Raw genomic sequence first — 17799 nt, 5'->3', positions numbered from 1 at the left:
CTAGCTCGGAGGGGAACCAGGGTCATCGCTCGACTGGATTCCCTTGGAAAGCTGGAAAGCAGCGTGCGGCAATGACCGCACAAGCTCACCTGAAGAGGTTTCACTTTTATTTTTAGAGGAGAGTAAGTCTGGAGGCCGTGCTGGCTCCCTCAGTTTCAGCCTGGTCCTCACTCTTACCAGGCACCCCTGATGCCCCCAGCAAAGATGAAGTGTATGTGTGTGTGCATTTCTAAAGGCCAGGGCAGCTGTTCCTGAAGGGCTCTGCTGTGTGAGCCGCCTCCTCCTGGGCCTCCCTCACCTACACCTTCACTGGTTCATGCCAGGGACCCCATCAAGAGGCCAGAGAGGCCTCCCTTGCACACTCTCTCCCAAGGAACACGCTGACGCTCAAAAGGCTTGAGTCCCCTCCCAGAGCGCTTGGCTCTCCTGCCCTCCCCACCTCCACGGGCCCTGCCCCACCAGGAGCCTTGCCCCTGGGACCCTGAGAGCCAATACATTCAAGGAGCACTGAAGTCAGACGTCCCCCTACAGCCTCTCGTGCTCTTCAGCAGCTCGACGACCCCACCCCTGCAGCCCACACACTTCATGAGTTCAAAACTTCACTGTAGATATAGGAAAGGAGGTCAGTCCTCCAGTGGTTAGCATGGGGAGAAGGCCGGGGCCTGGAGCCCTGGGGAAAGGCCGGCAGGGCCACCACAGCATGTGGAGAAAAGACAGACAAAAACACGCATCTGTCAGATGCTTTCTACAAGCTGGCTCTGCTGAGCACCTGAGACACAGTATTGCTAATCCTCGCATCATCCCAAACTACAGATGGGGACACTGAGGCCTGGAGCTCCTGCTCCAATACCTGCCTACACCTGAGAAAGGGAGGTAGAGGGGTACGTGCAGGGACAGGGGCTTCAAAGCAGGCAGTGCTGTGCATAGGCAGCCCCACGACAAGGACAGATGAAAGGCAGGCACTGTGCTGGCTTGTCCTAGTTCACATCCGCCCTGTTCAACATTCGCATGGAGATTTTACAAGACTCTCTTACAATCTATGCTTGACATTAATGTGCCAGGTTCAAATGATTATGTTTACATTTTCTGTAAGAAATATTCCGTCTTACGAGTCTCCTCAGGGGTATGAAGCTTTTTTTTTTTTGCGGTACGCGGGCCTCTCACTGTTGTGGCCTCTCCCGTTGCGGAGCACAGGCTCCGGATGCGCAGGCTCAGCAGCCATGGCTCACGGGCCCAGCCGCTCTGCGGCATGTGGGATCTTCCCAGACCAGGGCACGAACCCGTGTCCCCTGAATCGGCAGGCAGACTCTCAACCACTGCGCCACCAGGGAAGCCCGGTATGAAGCTTTTAACGATAATCTCTTAGGTGTTAATTATATTCAGAAGTCCTCGTCACACCTAGACAAGTAAACTTCCGGGGAAGGGGAGGTGTGCAGGGAGCAGGCTTCACCTCCAATGGCCCTACGATGAGGCCGTCAAAGGCCTTATCCAGAGCCCTAAAGGAGAGGGAGCACTTCAGTGACAGAGAGAGGTCTTTAAGATTAGCTACTGTCCCTGCCAGGATCCAATGCAAAAGTCTACTGGCCTCAACAAGAAAACAATGCAAGAAACAGAAGCAAATGTCTGCTCCCAGTGATGCGGCTGCTTCCAACCAGACCTTCCTAAGAACTCCATCTCTCTCTACATTGTCTCAGGATCTGAGGACTGGAAAAGCCATAAGAAACAGCCTAGAGGGTCCCTGTCATTCAGAGGGAAGAATGTGAGTGGTCAGCAGCTGCAGAGGCAGTGCCCACCGGACCCCCTGAGGCTCCCCCCTGCTCCCCTGCATCAGGCACACCACACAGCAGAGCCCAGCCCGACTGCTTGCCTCCAATCAGGCGCCCAGCTCCATGTAGTTTGAAGCCTGCCACCGACACAATTGGTGCTGACGAGTGATTCATTAAACCCTATCTATAGGGAACTTCTGGAACAAGGCTTCCCTCCAGAGGGATGAGGAAGCCTTGACACAGGGCTAGAATCACAAGTGACCTTTCCAGGGTTCTAAGATTTTTATTCACCTCAGTGTACAAAAAGCCTGATGAAACAATGATTTTAAAGACTGCTTTCAAGTTCTATGTAGTAGTAACTGGCCTGATAAAATGTTTCAGCTGGCAGAGTTATCACGACAAGATGAAAATAAATTTGTTGTGAATAGTGTTGTAAAGAGTGCTTCAAAGTGAATGGGGGGATGGGGAGAGGAACGGAATTTGTCCCTTTAAGAAGTCTTCTGTTTCTTGAGGTCTTCCTATGTGCCAGGCACTGGGCCGCGTCCTGGGAATTCAAGGATGACCAAGGTACCATTCCCTTCCCTGACCAGTGGGATAAAACAATTTGGGGGTGATGCACTAATAGGGGTATAAGGAGAGAGCCGTGAGACCATCCAGCATGCAGGATCAAGAGGCGGAACTGTAGCTAATTCTGAAAAGAGTTTGCCAGAGGGCAAATTGGTAATACAGTTGTTCCAAGCAGAGAGGCTCCCACCTGCCAAGGCAGAGAGACTTGAATGGGTACAGCCTGTTTCAGAAACAGCCGGAGCTGCTGTTCAAAATGTCTTAGATGATGGCAGGTTGCAGTCCTCTATCAGACAGCCAAACCAATGACTTCCAAATTAAGAATAATAAAAAGCAATCACGGAGAGACCAGTCTAAAACTTTCAAAATGTAAAACTGAAGAGCTACCTATACACTAACTTAGTGTAGCCTCAACTAAGGAAGTGACAAAGTGGATTCTGAAAATACCCAAGAAGTATGAAGCCAAATATAGAAAAATATCTAACAAAATACAACCAATGTGAGACCCAATGCCAGCAATAACAGTGTTTGTTACTGTTCTCTATTACGATTTCTGGCTGGTAAACACCTGAACTACATAAAAACTGCCCAAGGGCACACATTTAAGAATAATAATGAAAGTTTTACCACATATTTTAAGTAGAACAATGGGAAGTAAATCTTGCTTATTTTTAAAAATGAATCAATAGGTTTTTTAAATCTCTAACCTCGAAAGAAATATTTTAGAAGTTGTCATTTTCTAAAGTCCTGTAAAAACATCTTAAATCCCAAATTGTAAAAGGCACACTAGGTATAACAACTTTGCCAAAGTTGCTTACATCACTTAGGAAGACCCTAATTCTCTCATGCTAGCTCACTGTTGCAGTAGAACAATCTTAATTCAAAACCATTTCCCAACGGTTCCTACAGAAGCCTGCAGTCTCCACATTTTCCTGCAAACCGGATTCCCAGGAACCAAGCCAAACAGCAAAATCTAAGAAGGGCAGTGGGGTAATTGCTATCTTCATCCATAGGGCACTGTTAATTCAGGACCCAAGAGGCAAAATTTCCTTTCTGGCCACTAGATGGCGCCTATGCATTAGTGAGGTGGGCAAAGTGCACACTGGACACTCTTGGGCACCAGCAGAAATTGACAAATGAAAGAATTAAGAGAGAAAGCATAATAAACAGATCTCTGAAATGGATGCTGCACTGCAGGCACTGGCCACTGTTTACTGAAAAAAGGTAAAATCACACAACTCTGTTTAACAAGCAAATTGCAATCTTGTTAATAAGCACCTTAGCAAAATAAAGCTTTATTACAGAACATTTATTGAGCACCTACTATGTGCCAGGCTCTGACAATGGCAGTCAAATGTCAAGTGCATCCTATATTTCCAAATAACACTCTGTTCAAGGATGTCATGTCATGAGCAGTAGCAAGCTAAAGTCTGAGGGCTCAGTATATGCCAGCCTCTGTTCTAAGCACTTGACATATGTATCAGTTCACTTCATTTTTATGAGTAAATGTCTGGAATAGGTTCTATTAAAATATAATATTACAGGGCTTCCCTGGTGGCGCAGTGGTTGAGAATCCGCCTGCCAGTGCAGGGGACACGGGTTCGATCCCTGGTCCGGGAGGATCCCACATGCCATGGAGCAACTGGGCCTGTGTGCCACAACTACTGAGCCTGTGCTCTAGAGTGTGTGAGCCACAACTACTGAAGCCCATGTGCCTAGAGCCCGTGCTCCGCCACAAGAGAAGCCACCACAGTGAGAAGCCTGCACGCAGCAACGAAGACCCAACGCAGCCAAAAATAAATTAATTAATTAATTTAAAAATAAATTATAAGATTACAGATGAGGGAACTGAGGCACAGGAAGATTAAACAGTTTGCTTGAGACCTTAGCTATTGAGCAGCTGAGATTCAAACCCAAGCCCTTTGGCTGCACTGCTCTCTACAGCCTCATAAAATGACAACAGCTCAGGTACCAGACAAAACAAATCACTGTTAACCGGCACAGCAGGGGGTATGACATCAAAAGGAAGAAGGGGGAAGTCAGGTCTATAGAAATGAGGGTAATCAAGAAAAGCTTCAGGAAGCAGAAGGAATCTGAGTTCGAAATTAAAGGATGGCATCTCAGATGTACTATAACCACAGGAAGGTATTCGAGGGACAGGAATTAACTGACTTAGTGTCCCATCTTTAGACAGTTACAGTATTGTCCCTATTTCACAGATCTGAAACCTAGAGATTTTTTTAAGTGAAAAAAAATTCCTCTCCCCCCCAATTTTTCTGACCTTAATTTTTTTAATATATTAGAAGATGGTTTTATTTTGTTGTTTAATGAGAAAAGGAGAAAACTCTCCCCCAACTATTTCAAGTCTCTACATTTCTGTTGAGACTCAGAAAAGTTAACTTGTTCAGGGCCTGGGAACTAACTGGCAGCGAAGGAGAAACGAGAACCAGGTGACCTTGCTGTGCTCTAGAGTAGCACTTTCCACTACTCAGTTTGGAGGGCGGGAGGGGGACAGGGAGCAGTAAAGAGGAAAAACATGCCAAGCCATGAACACAGCAGGAGCAAAACCATGGAGACAGGAATGGGCTTACTTACCGCACAGCTAGAGCCCATTGCCGGAGAGTGCTGGGAATTCACACGGGATCCCTACAGCAAAGTCTCAGTAGGACGGATTACAGCCCAAGATGGGGGCCCTTGAACTTGATTCCTGGACCATGATGCAGCACCACAAAAGGCACATGCTGAGTATCTGGGTCTGGCAAGTCCATCAAAGCAGAGGGAGGGCGCAGGAGTCAGAGTGCCCGGCCCAGAGGCCAACCAAGCATCTCCTCTAAGAGTCCATGCAGGTCTGGACTGGACCAGGGTGGAGCCAGAAATGCACAAATCTGAACAATTTCAAGTGACTCAGTGAGGTAGAAAGGAAACATTCAATGAATGAGTCTCCCCAGAAAAGGGCTGATGAACTGAAATTTAACTAGGAATTCTATCCTGATCCAACATTTGTTGTTGAAATTCTTACTGAGGTAATGTTAGACAGAAAATCCCAAATATATCGCTTGACAAAGTAAAGCAGCAATACAAAAGAATTTCCTGTGATTAAACTATACCATGCTGTGACCTCACATGTGCCATGAACTCATTATCCACAGAAATCAGACAACAGAACTAAGGAAGCTGAACAGCAGATCTTCCTCTGTCGCTGGTCTCTTTGTTCATTTGTTTTCAGGACAATCTGAGTTCCTCTTTCAAATTCGGAGTCTGTGAGCTATTGGTAGGTATTACCCCACTACTATGAGACCCCAGAAAATTAGGTGGGGAGAATAAACACAGGATGACACTGATAATCTGAGCACAACTGCTGAGGATTTTGCAACCTAAATATAATTAATAGCTGATGACTTAAAACTATTGCCAGCTGATAGAGGAAGGTAGATCATGGACCTCTCACCTGGGCTTTCTTTCTATGCTTACTACTTTTCTCCAGGAGGTTATTAAAGGTCACTAGTATGCTTCCAATTTTGGAAAAACTGTTACAAACTCACCTCACTCTAATCATCATCAGACTTTTCTCCCTTAAAGTGTTATTAACTAAAATTTGCCTAACTCAAATTGGTACTGTCTCACGTACTTAGTCTAACATGTATTTCCAATAATCAATTTTATAGAGACAAACCACTGACTGTATTTTATGTGAGAGGATAAGCTGAAAGTAGCCATCCAAAATATCTAAGGAAAATTTTAAAGTTCTGCTCTATAAAACATTTATGCTTTAAGACTGTCAACATATATTTGTTCTCTCACGTCAAGAGTAATTCAGAAAGCAGTATGCATACACCTGAATTACCAACCTGACAAATAATTCCAAAGCCAGTTTAAAGAAAGCTAGTGACAGGTTTAAAAAAAAAAAAAAAAGTAGCCATACAAAAGTATACAAAAAACAGCAACAATAATGTACTTGAAACTGTCAGAACTCGGATGAATGGATGGAAATACACACACACACAATTCTGAACAAGTGGCATTTTTTATTATATAACTATTACTAAAGTAGATGCTTGTCTTGTTAAGGGGACTAAGAGGCTAAGGAGTGATACAAAAAATAAACTTTCAAACCTCCCTCCCCCAAGAACTTTCTGGACTAGGAATAGAATACTTTCTCAAGTCTTTAAAATATAAATGCTTAAATTTAAAAAAAAATTTTCAAGGCTTCCAGACTATCACAATGTGAACAATTTAAAGCAGGTATAGCTATCTCTGCAGCATTTGGTGGTACCTGTCTTATGCATGCACATTTTCCCTATGTGGCTAGCCTCCAATCTATTTCAAATAAGAAACCATCAGCAATCATACGTGGGTCACTCAGCTCCATCGACACATCCCCAGCAACTGACCAAGTAGCCATCACCAGCACTAACCAAGGAGACGACCAATATGAGAATAAAGGCAGTCCCTGCATCCCTACCTACCTTTCCCCATCATAAATAGTAGCAACAATACACCGTAAAAGTTATTGCTATCATGGGCATTCATCCCTCATCATAAAAGAAACTTTCTGTTGTGTTCCAGTAAAATCTGAATAGCAACCTATAAGTTTAAAAATTCTTCTAGTCCAGGGCAGAAAAAAGAAAGAAAAATGAAAGCCTTATTTACTAGTTTGTTTCTTTAGTGTTTTAAACAAACATAGCAAGTAATTTCTATGTTTTGACTCATATATTTAAAATCATATGTAGGATAGTTTATGATATCAGAACAAATTGTTAAACTTAAAGAATTGAGTCCAATAAGTACTCAACATGTATTTATTGAGGAAAAGAGGAAAGAGAAAAAAAACATTTAATTCAAGTAAAGAAATATCAATATTTCCTTCAGATTTTGAAATTAATCAATTTCATAAGCCTTAAGTGAAGCTGGCATAAGTGGAAAAGTAGAGAAATCTTCTAAACGTATTATTTGGGATTTTACAACATGAGTAAAACTGATGATTTAAAAATGGAAAAAAAAATAGAAAACAATTTAGTCTTCAAACTTCAAAAGTCTCAAAATCAAAGACACTGTTAATATTTTGAGTCGAATATAACCAAAACAATTTATCAAAAGAAACGAACTTCACCATGCCCAGGGAATGTGCATCTATTGAGATAACAACCTAACTTGTTTTTAAAGACCTTCTGTTTACCAACCGTTTTACACCAAATGTATGCCCCTTCCTCAGAAGAAATCAGTTCTTTCCAGATCCTTGGGGGTTGGTATAAGTGTGGTACTTATTTCAAAGTTTTAATCTTTCCAAATACTGAAAATCCTCCCCAAATGTCAACAAGTCTCAATGTGCAAAAACATTGGGACTGTTGTTCCCCACTCCACCCCCCCACCCCCCCACCTTAGTTTAAGCCAAATCATTTCTTTACAAATAACTGGAAAAGTTCCTCTTGATAATCGGATCCCAAACACCATTTTCAAGGAGAGGTCAGAGTGCTTCATTCATAATTCAACTTGTCTTTAAAGTGTTCAGAATTTTCCTTTGGAACATCTCAGACAGAGAAATCAAGAAACTATATCCCAAGCACGCGTGCAACTATTATATATTTAGTACAATTGAGAGGCATGCATCTCTTGGACTCAGATAGCACCTGTCATAAGTTGGCTAAGAACAGCAGTTCAAAGCAAGTTGGCCTGTGGGCATAAATACCTCTTCTATAAACTAGGGTTGATTTTTTTTTTTTTTTTTTTTTTTTTTTTTTTTTTGTGGTATGCGGGCCTCTCACTGTTGTGGCCTCTCCCGTTGCGGAGCACAGGCTCCGGACGCGCAGGCCCAGCAGCCATGGCTCACGGGCCCAGCCGCTCCGCGGCATATGGGATCCTCCCAGACCGGGGCACGAACCCGCATCCCCTGCACCGGCAGGCGGACTCCCAACCACTGCGCCACCAGGGAGGCCCTAGGGTTGATTTTTAAGTGAGTTTTGAAAACAAATCGAAAAAAAATCACAACCCAGAGAGAAACATGGCTTGGACATTTTACAATTAAAAAACATTTCAAGATTTAATTGCCTCCTCAGTCTCTTTCTTACCCCCTCACACTTTTAAAAGCAGTCAAGTATTTTAAATTAAATAAGGCCTTACAATTAAGAAAGTTCTCTAAAGATTTCCAGAAAGCTAACTAAGCAATGTGTAAATCCAAAAAATTTAAACCAAGTAAGTCCCATCTTCCTTATAACTCAAAACGTGCTGTGAAACATTCATGTACACACCTGTAACTCCTACTAAAGTTTTGGCAAATGGTAACTACGACACTGTCCATTTTTAATCACAATTGTTATAACCAATGTTAAAAAGAAGGTAGCGCAGCTGATCGAGATGGGTGACTGTCTCATGGATGTCACAGCCTGCCAGCGAGAATGCAATAGTAGGGAAGGTATTAATAAGGCAAGCGGTGCCACACAGGCCTTCAGAAGATCAACAACACTGATTTGCTTCCTGTCTTAAGTCTACAGAAATGTTTTTAAAGGGCCTTTAAAATGTTATTCGAGAACTGTGAACCCTGTGCTGAGTCTGAAAAAGATCTGAATTTTCAAGAAACTTTGTTTCATGCACGATTATACAAAATGCCCCAAGGACAAAAGTGAAGTTCTCTTTCTGTGCAGGCTCGGGCATCACTTAACAAAGGATCCAGCTTCCATACAGCAGGTGCTCAATAAGTGCTGGCTGGATTCAGTTGCTTCTTACAGCTCATTCTTACAAAACAAATGAAACCAGATTTAAAAGGAAGCTACTGTCCCTGGAGGGCTCTCCTTGGCAAAACTCTAAGGCAACAAGTGAAAACGATACAGTTGATATTCATTACTGCCCTGATCTTGCAACAATAAGAAGAACAGGAAACATTTTTATTAGTAAACTGAGCCTCAGATGAAGACCAAAAACAAATATAAACAACAATTATTCTTTACGGTCTTTTCCTATTAGAAGGCCAAGGTAAATCTGGATAAAGACGAAACAGTTTGAAAACAAAAATGCCTTTGCTATGTTTTTTAATCTTTTGTTCAATAAGAAATTTTAATTAAAAAAAAATAATCACTGTATACCTGAAAAAGCTGCTGTATCCTAAAAAGATTCTCTTTCCTGCTCAGATTCTGGAGCTATTTAAGAAATAAAACAAGCAACAAAGAAGAAAAAGAAAGCCCACTGCATTAAAATGAACAGTTCTTCCTCAGTTTTTACGACCAGGTTGGTTAATATGGGATATCAAAAAAAGACAGTGGAAATTCTTTATCATCTTAAACATTACATTCTTTCTTGTTCGAAAACATATGTAAGGAAACTGGAATAGAAAATGCCATCCAGACTCGGCTCCTAAACTCTCATCTTGGAAAGACCAACATCGTTTCAGATTCAGTTAAGGATTTTACTGTCACAAATCGGACTTTCACTACTAGCACTTGCGTTTTTTTTTAACCCAACCCCTTAATCCTTAATGTGAGCTATGTCTAACCAAGATTCTTTTTTCCTGTCTGTCCTTTTCTCCTATGGCATTGAATCTCTGCTGTTAGAGCTTCAACGATCAGTTTGTAGGTCATGGATCTGAAAAACTCCATAAATTAAAAAAAGAGAGACATCAACCTGCTGGACAAATTTACTTAATAATTTTAATCTAGATTCTATGTTCAAAGTAACACAACGCATTCTTTTCAACCTTAGCATATTTCTTTTTTTAAAAAGCCCATATTACATTTGGGATATAATTCACATACCATAAAAATCACTCATTTAAAGTGTACAATTCAATGGTTTTTAGTATTTTCAGAAGGTTGTGCAACCATCGCCACAAACTAATTTTAGAATATTTTCATCACCCCAAAAAGAAACCCTGCATCCATTAGCAGCCACTCCCCACGCCCTCCTCCCCCAGCCCTATGCAACCACTAATCTACTTTCTGTCTCTATGGATTTGCTTATTCTGGACTTCATATAAATGGAATCATACAATACGTGGTCTTTTGTGACTGCCTTCTTTCACTTAGCATGTTTTTAATGTTCTTCCAGTCAACCTTAGCATATTTCTTAACGTTGGACTTTTCTAATCCTTCTGACAAATCAAACATATAACCTTTTAAACTTCAAACCCACGCCCCACCCCTCCACAAAAGTACCGTTTACTTGCTATTTCCCTCTAGAGAGGCTAAACTATAATTTGCTATTTAGGTTCTTTCCAAACTTCTTATTCTGCATTCTTCTCCTGGTAATAAAACAGCAACTTCTTTTAACACCAACCTTTCACATACCTACATTTCCCTGACAATAAGATATGACTGTGCCTGGGGCAGAAAGATGACAGATCTTTTTAATGAGATGGCCACAATACATTTAAAGTGCACATTAACTTTTTATATATTAAAAAAAGCATCATATTATTTGGCTATCACTCCTAACTCCCAAACCTCCCTTCTTCAGATGCACTGTTCACAGTACATTGATACAAAAGTCTGTATGACTTCATCTGCTTCGAAACTTCTGGATTTTCTAAGTTAAAGATTTCAAAAATCATCCCTATTGCTATCACACTCTGAGAGAAAACACTAATCCTTAAACAGGCCAACACAATATTAATCAACAGCACCCCAGTCTTTATTATATTATACTAGACAGTCAAAAGAATGTTGGTCTCTGATAGGACTCAGTGGTTTATTTCTATCAGAAGTAAGCGTTCCAGCACCTTTTGGACTAAGAACTGAACACACGCTGACACTGAGCATATCATTTACTCCTGAAAACTTCCAAGCTGTAGGGAGGAGCAGGTAGTGAGTTAGAACTTCAACAAACCATAATGAGGATTGGGGTGCTTTCTGGCCATCCATCAAGTTTTCAGAAGCCAACCATTTTCAAGGGATCCTTGAGCAAAGCTTTGGTATCTAGGACTATAAAAGTATGTTAAAATGCCCCTACCCCTCCTGACTGTTTTCTCAGGGAAAAAAACCACCTTTCACAAAGAATATTTTTCACGAAGAACTCCAAACATGATATCCTATTTTAAAATGCCGGAGTCCTGCATGGGAGAAGCAAGGCCATTCCTGCTGTTGTGAATTTCAGAACTTACTAACATTAAACAATAAAACTAGAGACACGACACAGTTCAACCACATGCTGTAGTAAAATGGATTAACTCTCCTGTGTCTCCTAAGCTATATTTAGCTTTTAAAGGCTAGAAACCCTCCTCTGTCCCCCCAAACACCATCTGCGAGCCTTAGAAGGGAGCCGAAAGCCCTTCGCCCAATCCAGCCAGAGGAAAGTTTAGAAAACAAAGAACAGGAGAGTTCAGACTTGTAGAAGGTCCGGACTCAATCAGCGTCTTACTCCATGAAGTAAACACGCTAATTCTATAAAAATCTGCTCTTACTCCATCATGGACTCATTTCTTACAAAACGTTTAAGAAGGGTTTGTTTACAGGAACAGCCTTTCCGAATTGCCCCTATGATGAGGACAGACAGCCCCCGCTGCCTCCCGATTCCCCCCTCACTCTTCGAGGCTCCGTCGTGATTTTTCAAAGTTAATTGGCACCACCTGCATACCCTCGGCAAGCATTACTCACCAACACGCCCTCGTCGTTCCTAGCCCCAGTTCTGTGGCTGCATTTAAACTTTAATCGTGTTCAAGTTACCCTGCCATCGCGAATGTACCAGTAAGCCTCACTTTAATGTTTTGAGAAGAACAGGACTCCCTCCTTTCCTCCCTCCACACACCGCGGGGCCCTAAGTTCTCACTCCCTCCCTCCCTCCCCGCACTTCCCTACCCCTACCCGACACTACCAAAACAAAAGCTATCAGATTGCAGGCGAGAGCGTGTGGAGCGATATTGCTTATTAACTATGTACAAAGGAAATGCGGGGCAGCGGGGGAGGGAGTGCAACAAAACTCTGGCCACGAAACCCAGCCCAAGGTTGCGCGCTCGCAAAACAAAACACCCTCCTCCGCACCCCCGCCGCCGCAGATCCTGGCGCCCCTTAAACGACGACGCACGACACCTCTCGCCAGGGCCCGGCGTCTCGGTGTCCCGGAGCGGCCGTGTGGCTGCAGCTACTGCCCCGCGTTGCGAGCACGTGTATGGAAATGCAAGTCGGCTCCGACCACACACCCACTCCCGCACACTCGGATGCTGCCCTACCACCCATAGCCCTGCCAGGAGGAGGAGAGCGTCCACCCGCCGGTAGAAACTGGGAGAAGCTCCCAGCACCCTCTGAACTGGGGGTCCGGACGCGCTCCCCGGAAGAGCCCAACTGACGCAGGGCCCCTGACCTCGCACTTTTCCAGGGGCTTCATGGAGGGGTGGGGGGCCTAGGCGGGAACGCTCCCCGCACCCCCGAGCAGCACTGAGCAGCCCCGGGAAGCCGGGGACTGGCGACCCGCCGCGGGTCCGGCGAAAGCGACAGGGAAGGCCAGGAACCCAAAGAGCCCAAGGGACAAAGCGCGTTGGGCGACAGGAGGCCGCGCTGGAATGTTTGGAAACCTATCCTGGGGCTGCGAAGCCTCTCCTCCAGGCACCTCCTCCAGGGCACCTTGCACCCCCAAGGCCAGTAAGCTGCCCGCTCCCGCCACCGGGCACCGAGTCTGCCCCAGCCGCGAGGTGGCCGCGCGAGCTGTCACTGCCGCCTGCGCGGTGCGCGGCCCCGCGCGCCGGGAGGGGCACGAGGTGCGGGAAGCCGGGCGCGAACTTCCCCGCTGGAGCCCGCGGGCCGCCCGGGAGTGAGCGCTGCGGAGACAGCCAACCCCCGGGGCAGGGCTCTAGGGACAGCAAAAGAGAAAGCCACCGAGGTCCTTCCCGCGTGGGGATGCGCTGAGCTGGGGCCCGCGGGGCTCCAAACTAACGAGCCTGGGCCCCGGGGCCCCTCCGGCCTTCCGGGCGAGCCCCTCGGCGCCCCGCCCCGCGGCTCCCGAGACCGGGAGCCCGACAGCTGCGACGGTGGCAACTCGTGTTTCGCAAACAGGGCGCAGCCCCTCAGAGGAAAAGTTCCCGCAGTGGCCGCGGGCGGCGGGCACATACTCACTTTCTCCACTCGTCGGCCAGAGCGAGAGCGCGGCGGAGAAAAATAGGAGCCCCCACAGCGAGGTCGGGGACCCTCCTCCGGAGCCAGACTTCATTCCTTTTATTTGGGACGAAATTCCCCTTTCTCAAAAAAAAAGGGGGGTGGGAAGGAAAAGAAAAAGTCTCAAACTCAGTCTTCGCCCCCCCTCCAAAAACAAGGGCGAAGGCAACAATACTCCAAAGGCGGCGCCGGCCGGGGGTCCGCGGGGCTGCGCGGACGGGGCGGGCGGCGGCGCTGGGCGGCCCCTCAGCGCCGGCAGCCGCGGCCGAGGACTCGGCGGAGTCGGGAACCCGATGCGCGCCGGGGCGGGCTGTCGGCGTCGTCGGCCTCCATTTTCAAACCCAAAGAGACAGGAGGGAGGAAAAACTGCAAAGAAAGGGGGCAAAGCCCAAATCCGTCTCGGCGAGGAAGGACAAATCCGACCCCAGACAGAGGAGGAGGCTGTCCGACGCCCGAGCCTCCGCGGCGGGAGGGCGCGACGCAGTTCGCAAGATTGCCCCGAAGTCCGGGTCGCGGGCGAGGCCGACCGGGGGCAGAAATACGGAGTAAAAATGAATGAGCGGCTCCCCCTCCTCCTCCTCCTCCGGGCTCCGCTCGCCGCCGCCTCCTCCCTCAGCTCCGCCGCCGCCGCCGCCGCGAGCTCCTTCCCAAATCCAGGACACACACAAAGCGGCGGGCCGACCGCGCCGCGCTCAGCACTCCCGCCGCGCCGCCCGGGCTCCGCGCCGCCGCCGCCCGGCCCGCGCCGGCCCCCGCCCGCCGCCGCCGCCGCCGGCTCCGCGCGGGGGCTCCGGCTCGCTGAAGGTCAAAGCCGAGGCGCGCGGCGCGCCGTGGAGCTCCCCTCGCGCGGGAGGGGCGTGGAGGGCCCGGGGAGCGGGGCCGAGGGTCTGCAACCTCCAGGCACGGGCGCGCCGGGGGCAGGCTCGCTGGCGGCGTCCCTCTCCCTCGCTCGCCTCTCGAGTTCGCCTGGTGCGCTCGCTCCTCCTCGGGTTTTTTTCCTTTTTTTTTTTTTTTTTTTTTTTTCCGCTCAGCAGAGTTAATGCTGGTAAACAAGAGCCTCAGCCTCGCCGCGCCGCTGCCGCCGCCGCTGCCACACACTGGGGGCTCGCGCGCGCGCGCTCTCGGGGCCGCGCACACTCGCCCGCGCGCACACTCGCCCGCGCGCACACTGGAGCGGCCACAGCCGCAGCCGCGGCGCGCGGAGGGCCCGGCCCAGGCCGGCGCGCGCCAAGAGCCGGAGCCTGGGATCTCGGGGCAGTGCGGAGCGGAGCCCGGGCGTGGGATGCGAAGCTGCGAAGCACCGCCCCCGCCCCCTGCCCGCGCGGGCACACGCGCGCGCGCCCACACGCTCTCGCCCCCACCCGCACTGCGCCGGCCACCCTGCACGCGCCCTCCCCTCCCGCAAGACTCCAAAAACAATGCCCCCGGCGCCGGTCCGGGCAAGGCGGAGGAGCTAGCAGGGGAGGGGAGGAGGGGCTGGGGTGGGGGGTGGGGGCGGGCGGGGAGTGCGGGGCCCGAGAGGTTCATTGAAAACAACAACAGCAAGGCTGGAAAACGCGTTTCCCCAGTTCTTGAAAAGCTTCATTGTTTCTTGCAGCTGTTGCAAAAGAAATAAATAAGTGCGTGCATGCGGCATTTTTTCGCAGCCTGCTGGAAAGCTCGAACGTGGCGGGAGGGGCATACCTGGGAGAAAGGAGACCCCCAGTCTACTAAGTGGGCACATTCGCGCAAGGCTGGGGCAGCCACGGCGTCGCCATCGGGGAGCCTACAGTTCCAGGGCTCGCGGGCAGCTAGGGCGAAGGGCGCGGCTCGCGTGGCTCGGCCCCGGGAGCAAGGGGAGACGGCCCGCTGGGGCCCGGAGCCGGGGAAGGGGAGCCCAGATAGGCTGCCCCGCGTGCCCAGCGCGCGTCCCCGCGGCGGCCGCCAGGGGGCGCGGCAGGAGCCCGAGAGGGCTGGCCCGCGGAGTGTCGCCTCCCTCCCTCCGGGAGAGGAAATATGGGGGCCCGGACTGGGGGCCGGCCGGGCTGGGTAGCGCTGGCCCGGCCTCCGAGACCCGCGGCGGGTCCAGAGAGATCCTCGCGGATTCGCGCTTCTCCTGGCTCTACCACGTGGGCGGCTGAGGGGAGCGGCCAGGGCGCGTGCACGGTGCGGGGCTCCGGGGGCCCCGAGGCTAGGGGGCGTGTCCGAGGGGTTCCCCGAGGAAGGGGTGGGGGGACCGGGGCCGAGACGGGTCTCCCGGTTGGGTTCGCGACAGACGAACACGCCTCACGCAAGCACGATGAGTGGTCACTGCGGAAACCCACCCGCACCTGCCCTGGGTCCTCCCGGGCACGTCTCTCTTGCCTCCTTCGCTCTGTAAGTGACTAGAAACTACCAGCCCAGTCTCCTCTGTGGTTTTCTTGAATGTGCCCAAGGAGAGGTTTCCCCAAAGAGAGACTGCCCTAGGACTGACATCTAATGAATAACGCTGCGGAGACCAGGTCCTCAAAGCGGGAAACAGCCCAGCAATGGCTAGAGAGAGGAGTTTGAAATACGTGGACTTTTAAAAATAGTGATTGGACCACGTGTCGCCTTTAATGTGGTCCGGTTTCATGACTCAGGCTAATTGCTATCAATAATAAGTAAAAAGAAGATGGCTAACAAAAGAGTTGTGAATGTCGAGATTGAGTAGAAGTGTTAGTCTCATAAACAATCAGGCTGTCTGGTAAGAGGGGATCTGTTCTAAAGGAAAGTAGGTTTCTTTTTTTTACTCTAATTGTAAAAGATTTCCGCGTTACATTATGCATCCCATCGTTCGTAAATAATTTTTTAAATTAAAAGCTGAAAACAAGTCAAAAGCTATTATAATGGAAACCTAGCCCTTTCCCCCCTATATTTATTCCCTAGATCATTTTTCCCCTTGGAAATTTTTAGCTCAATTCAGTGAGTCAGTTGGATAGAAGGGAAATAAATCTTTTTTTACTTAAGAAAGTCATTCATATGGGATTGTTTTGTTTAACTGAAATTCAGCTGAATTTTTAAATAAAATGTTCCAGTTTTAGATATTCCTGGACATTAACAAAGAAAGAAATATATTTGAATCTTTAAAAAGAAATTTAAATTTAGCATGTATCATTTTTAAAGTAGGGACTACGATATGAATAATTAAAATTTGGTCTACTAATTTTTAAATATTTTTTCAGACCATGCCCTATATGAGGTTGGTTTCAATGCCTACAGATCCATTCTGCAATTAAATGTAAAAGAATATCGATATTATATTTTCATTATATTTAATATTCAGAATTTTGTAATACATACCTGTAAATTAAGACAAAAGTTTAGAGCTGATTTTTTAAAAGAATGATGCTAATATAAGATCTTTAAATACTACACAATATATATTTTAGTATTAGTAAATTCATTCAGTTGTCCCTGAGAACATAAGGGGGTATATGGAATAAAGAGAAATGCATACAGTTATTTAAATTGTAGGGCGTTTTTTTAACCAAAATGAGCTTTCATTTGTGATTTTTTTAATGTTTTTTTTTCCTAAAGTGCTAGGACGTCAATAAGGTTAAATTATTTTAGACAGTGAAGTTAAATGTTTATCATATAGCTTAATATTTAGAAAAAAATCAAAATTTAGGTTGCCTTTCAGCTCTACCTTGATTACACAGACAAAGAAGGTGATTTGCATTTTCTTCAATTATTACATTCTACATACCAAAGTCAAGCTTATTTTTTCAACCTTGGAAATAAAATCAGGTAGTAAAACATTAATTGGAGTATTTGCTTTACAACTGCATTGCCAATGTGTCACACATTTTGTTTTTTGCAATTTTCCCCAGGTATCTTATAAATTTCCCTTACTTTGGAACTAAAACTGGTTGCTCATTTTCACTTTATAAAAACTGTTTACTTGAAAAGAGCTATATCTCAAATTACTGTGCTAAATGTACCAGATCTCCCCCCCGCCAAATGTAATATATACCAAGTGAAAAATATGAGAAACAGCACAAATGACAGTTGACAAGTAATACAATATATTGTGATATATTCCCAGAAAGGAATGTCATTCAACAGCGAGTGAATAAACTACAGCCACATACAACATGAGCAGATCTTTGAAACAATATGTTAAGTAAAGAAATGCAAGTTCCGAAAAACTATACACATAATACCATTTTGATAAAGCTCTTAAAAGCAGGGAAAACAAAAACTATGAGTCAAATTTTAAAGCAAGGCAGTCAAATACATGATAAAACATTTTTGTTTTGTGTTGTTTTGCTTTTGTTTTTGTCTTAGCAAGAGGATTCATAAAGAGCACAAAATCCAGATCTTGGTTACTTCAGGGAGGAAGTGGGGAGAACCCCAAAGGCACATGCAATGTTCTTGGAAATATGTTCATCCTCAGATGG

At 46.8% G+C, this 17799-nt stretch overlaps 1 protein-coding gene across 1 annotated transcript in view; it reads right to left on the bottom strand.

The window, feature by feature from the left end:
* IGF1R (insulin like growth factor 1 receptor) overlaps positions 1–13475 on the bottom strand; it is a 319543-nt gene extending 306068 nt beyond the window's left edge. The window contains exon 1 of the mRNA XM_079698796.1: positions 13361–13475. Within this exon, the coding sequence (XP_079554922.1) occupies positions 13361–13454 (94 nt within the window). The 5' untranslated portion in view covers positions 13455–13475. The remainder of the gene's footprint in view (positions 1–13360) is intronic.
* Positions 13476–17799: the final 4324 nt, after the last annotated feature.

The sequence above is a fragment of the Hyperoodon ampullatus genome (assembly GCF_949752795.1).
Source record: "Hyperoodon ampullatus genome assembly, chromosome: 3".
Classification (NCBI taxonomy): domain Eukaryota; kingdom Metazoa; phylum Chordata; class Mammalia; order Artiodactyla; family Ziphiidae; genus Hyperoodon; species Hyperoodon ampullatus.
The sequence above is the reverse complement of the archived record's forward strand: the minus strand, read 5'-3'. Positions and strand labels throughout refer to the sequence as shown.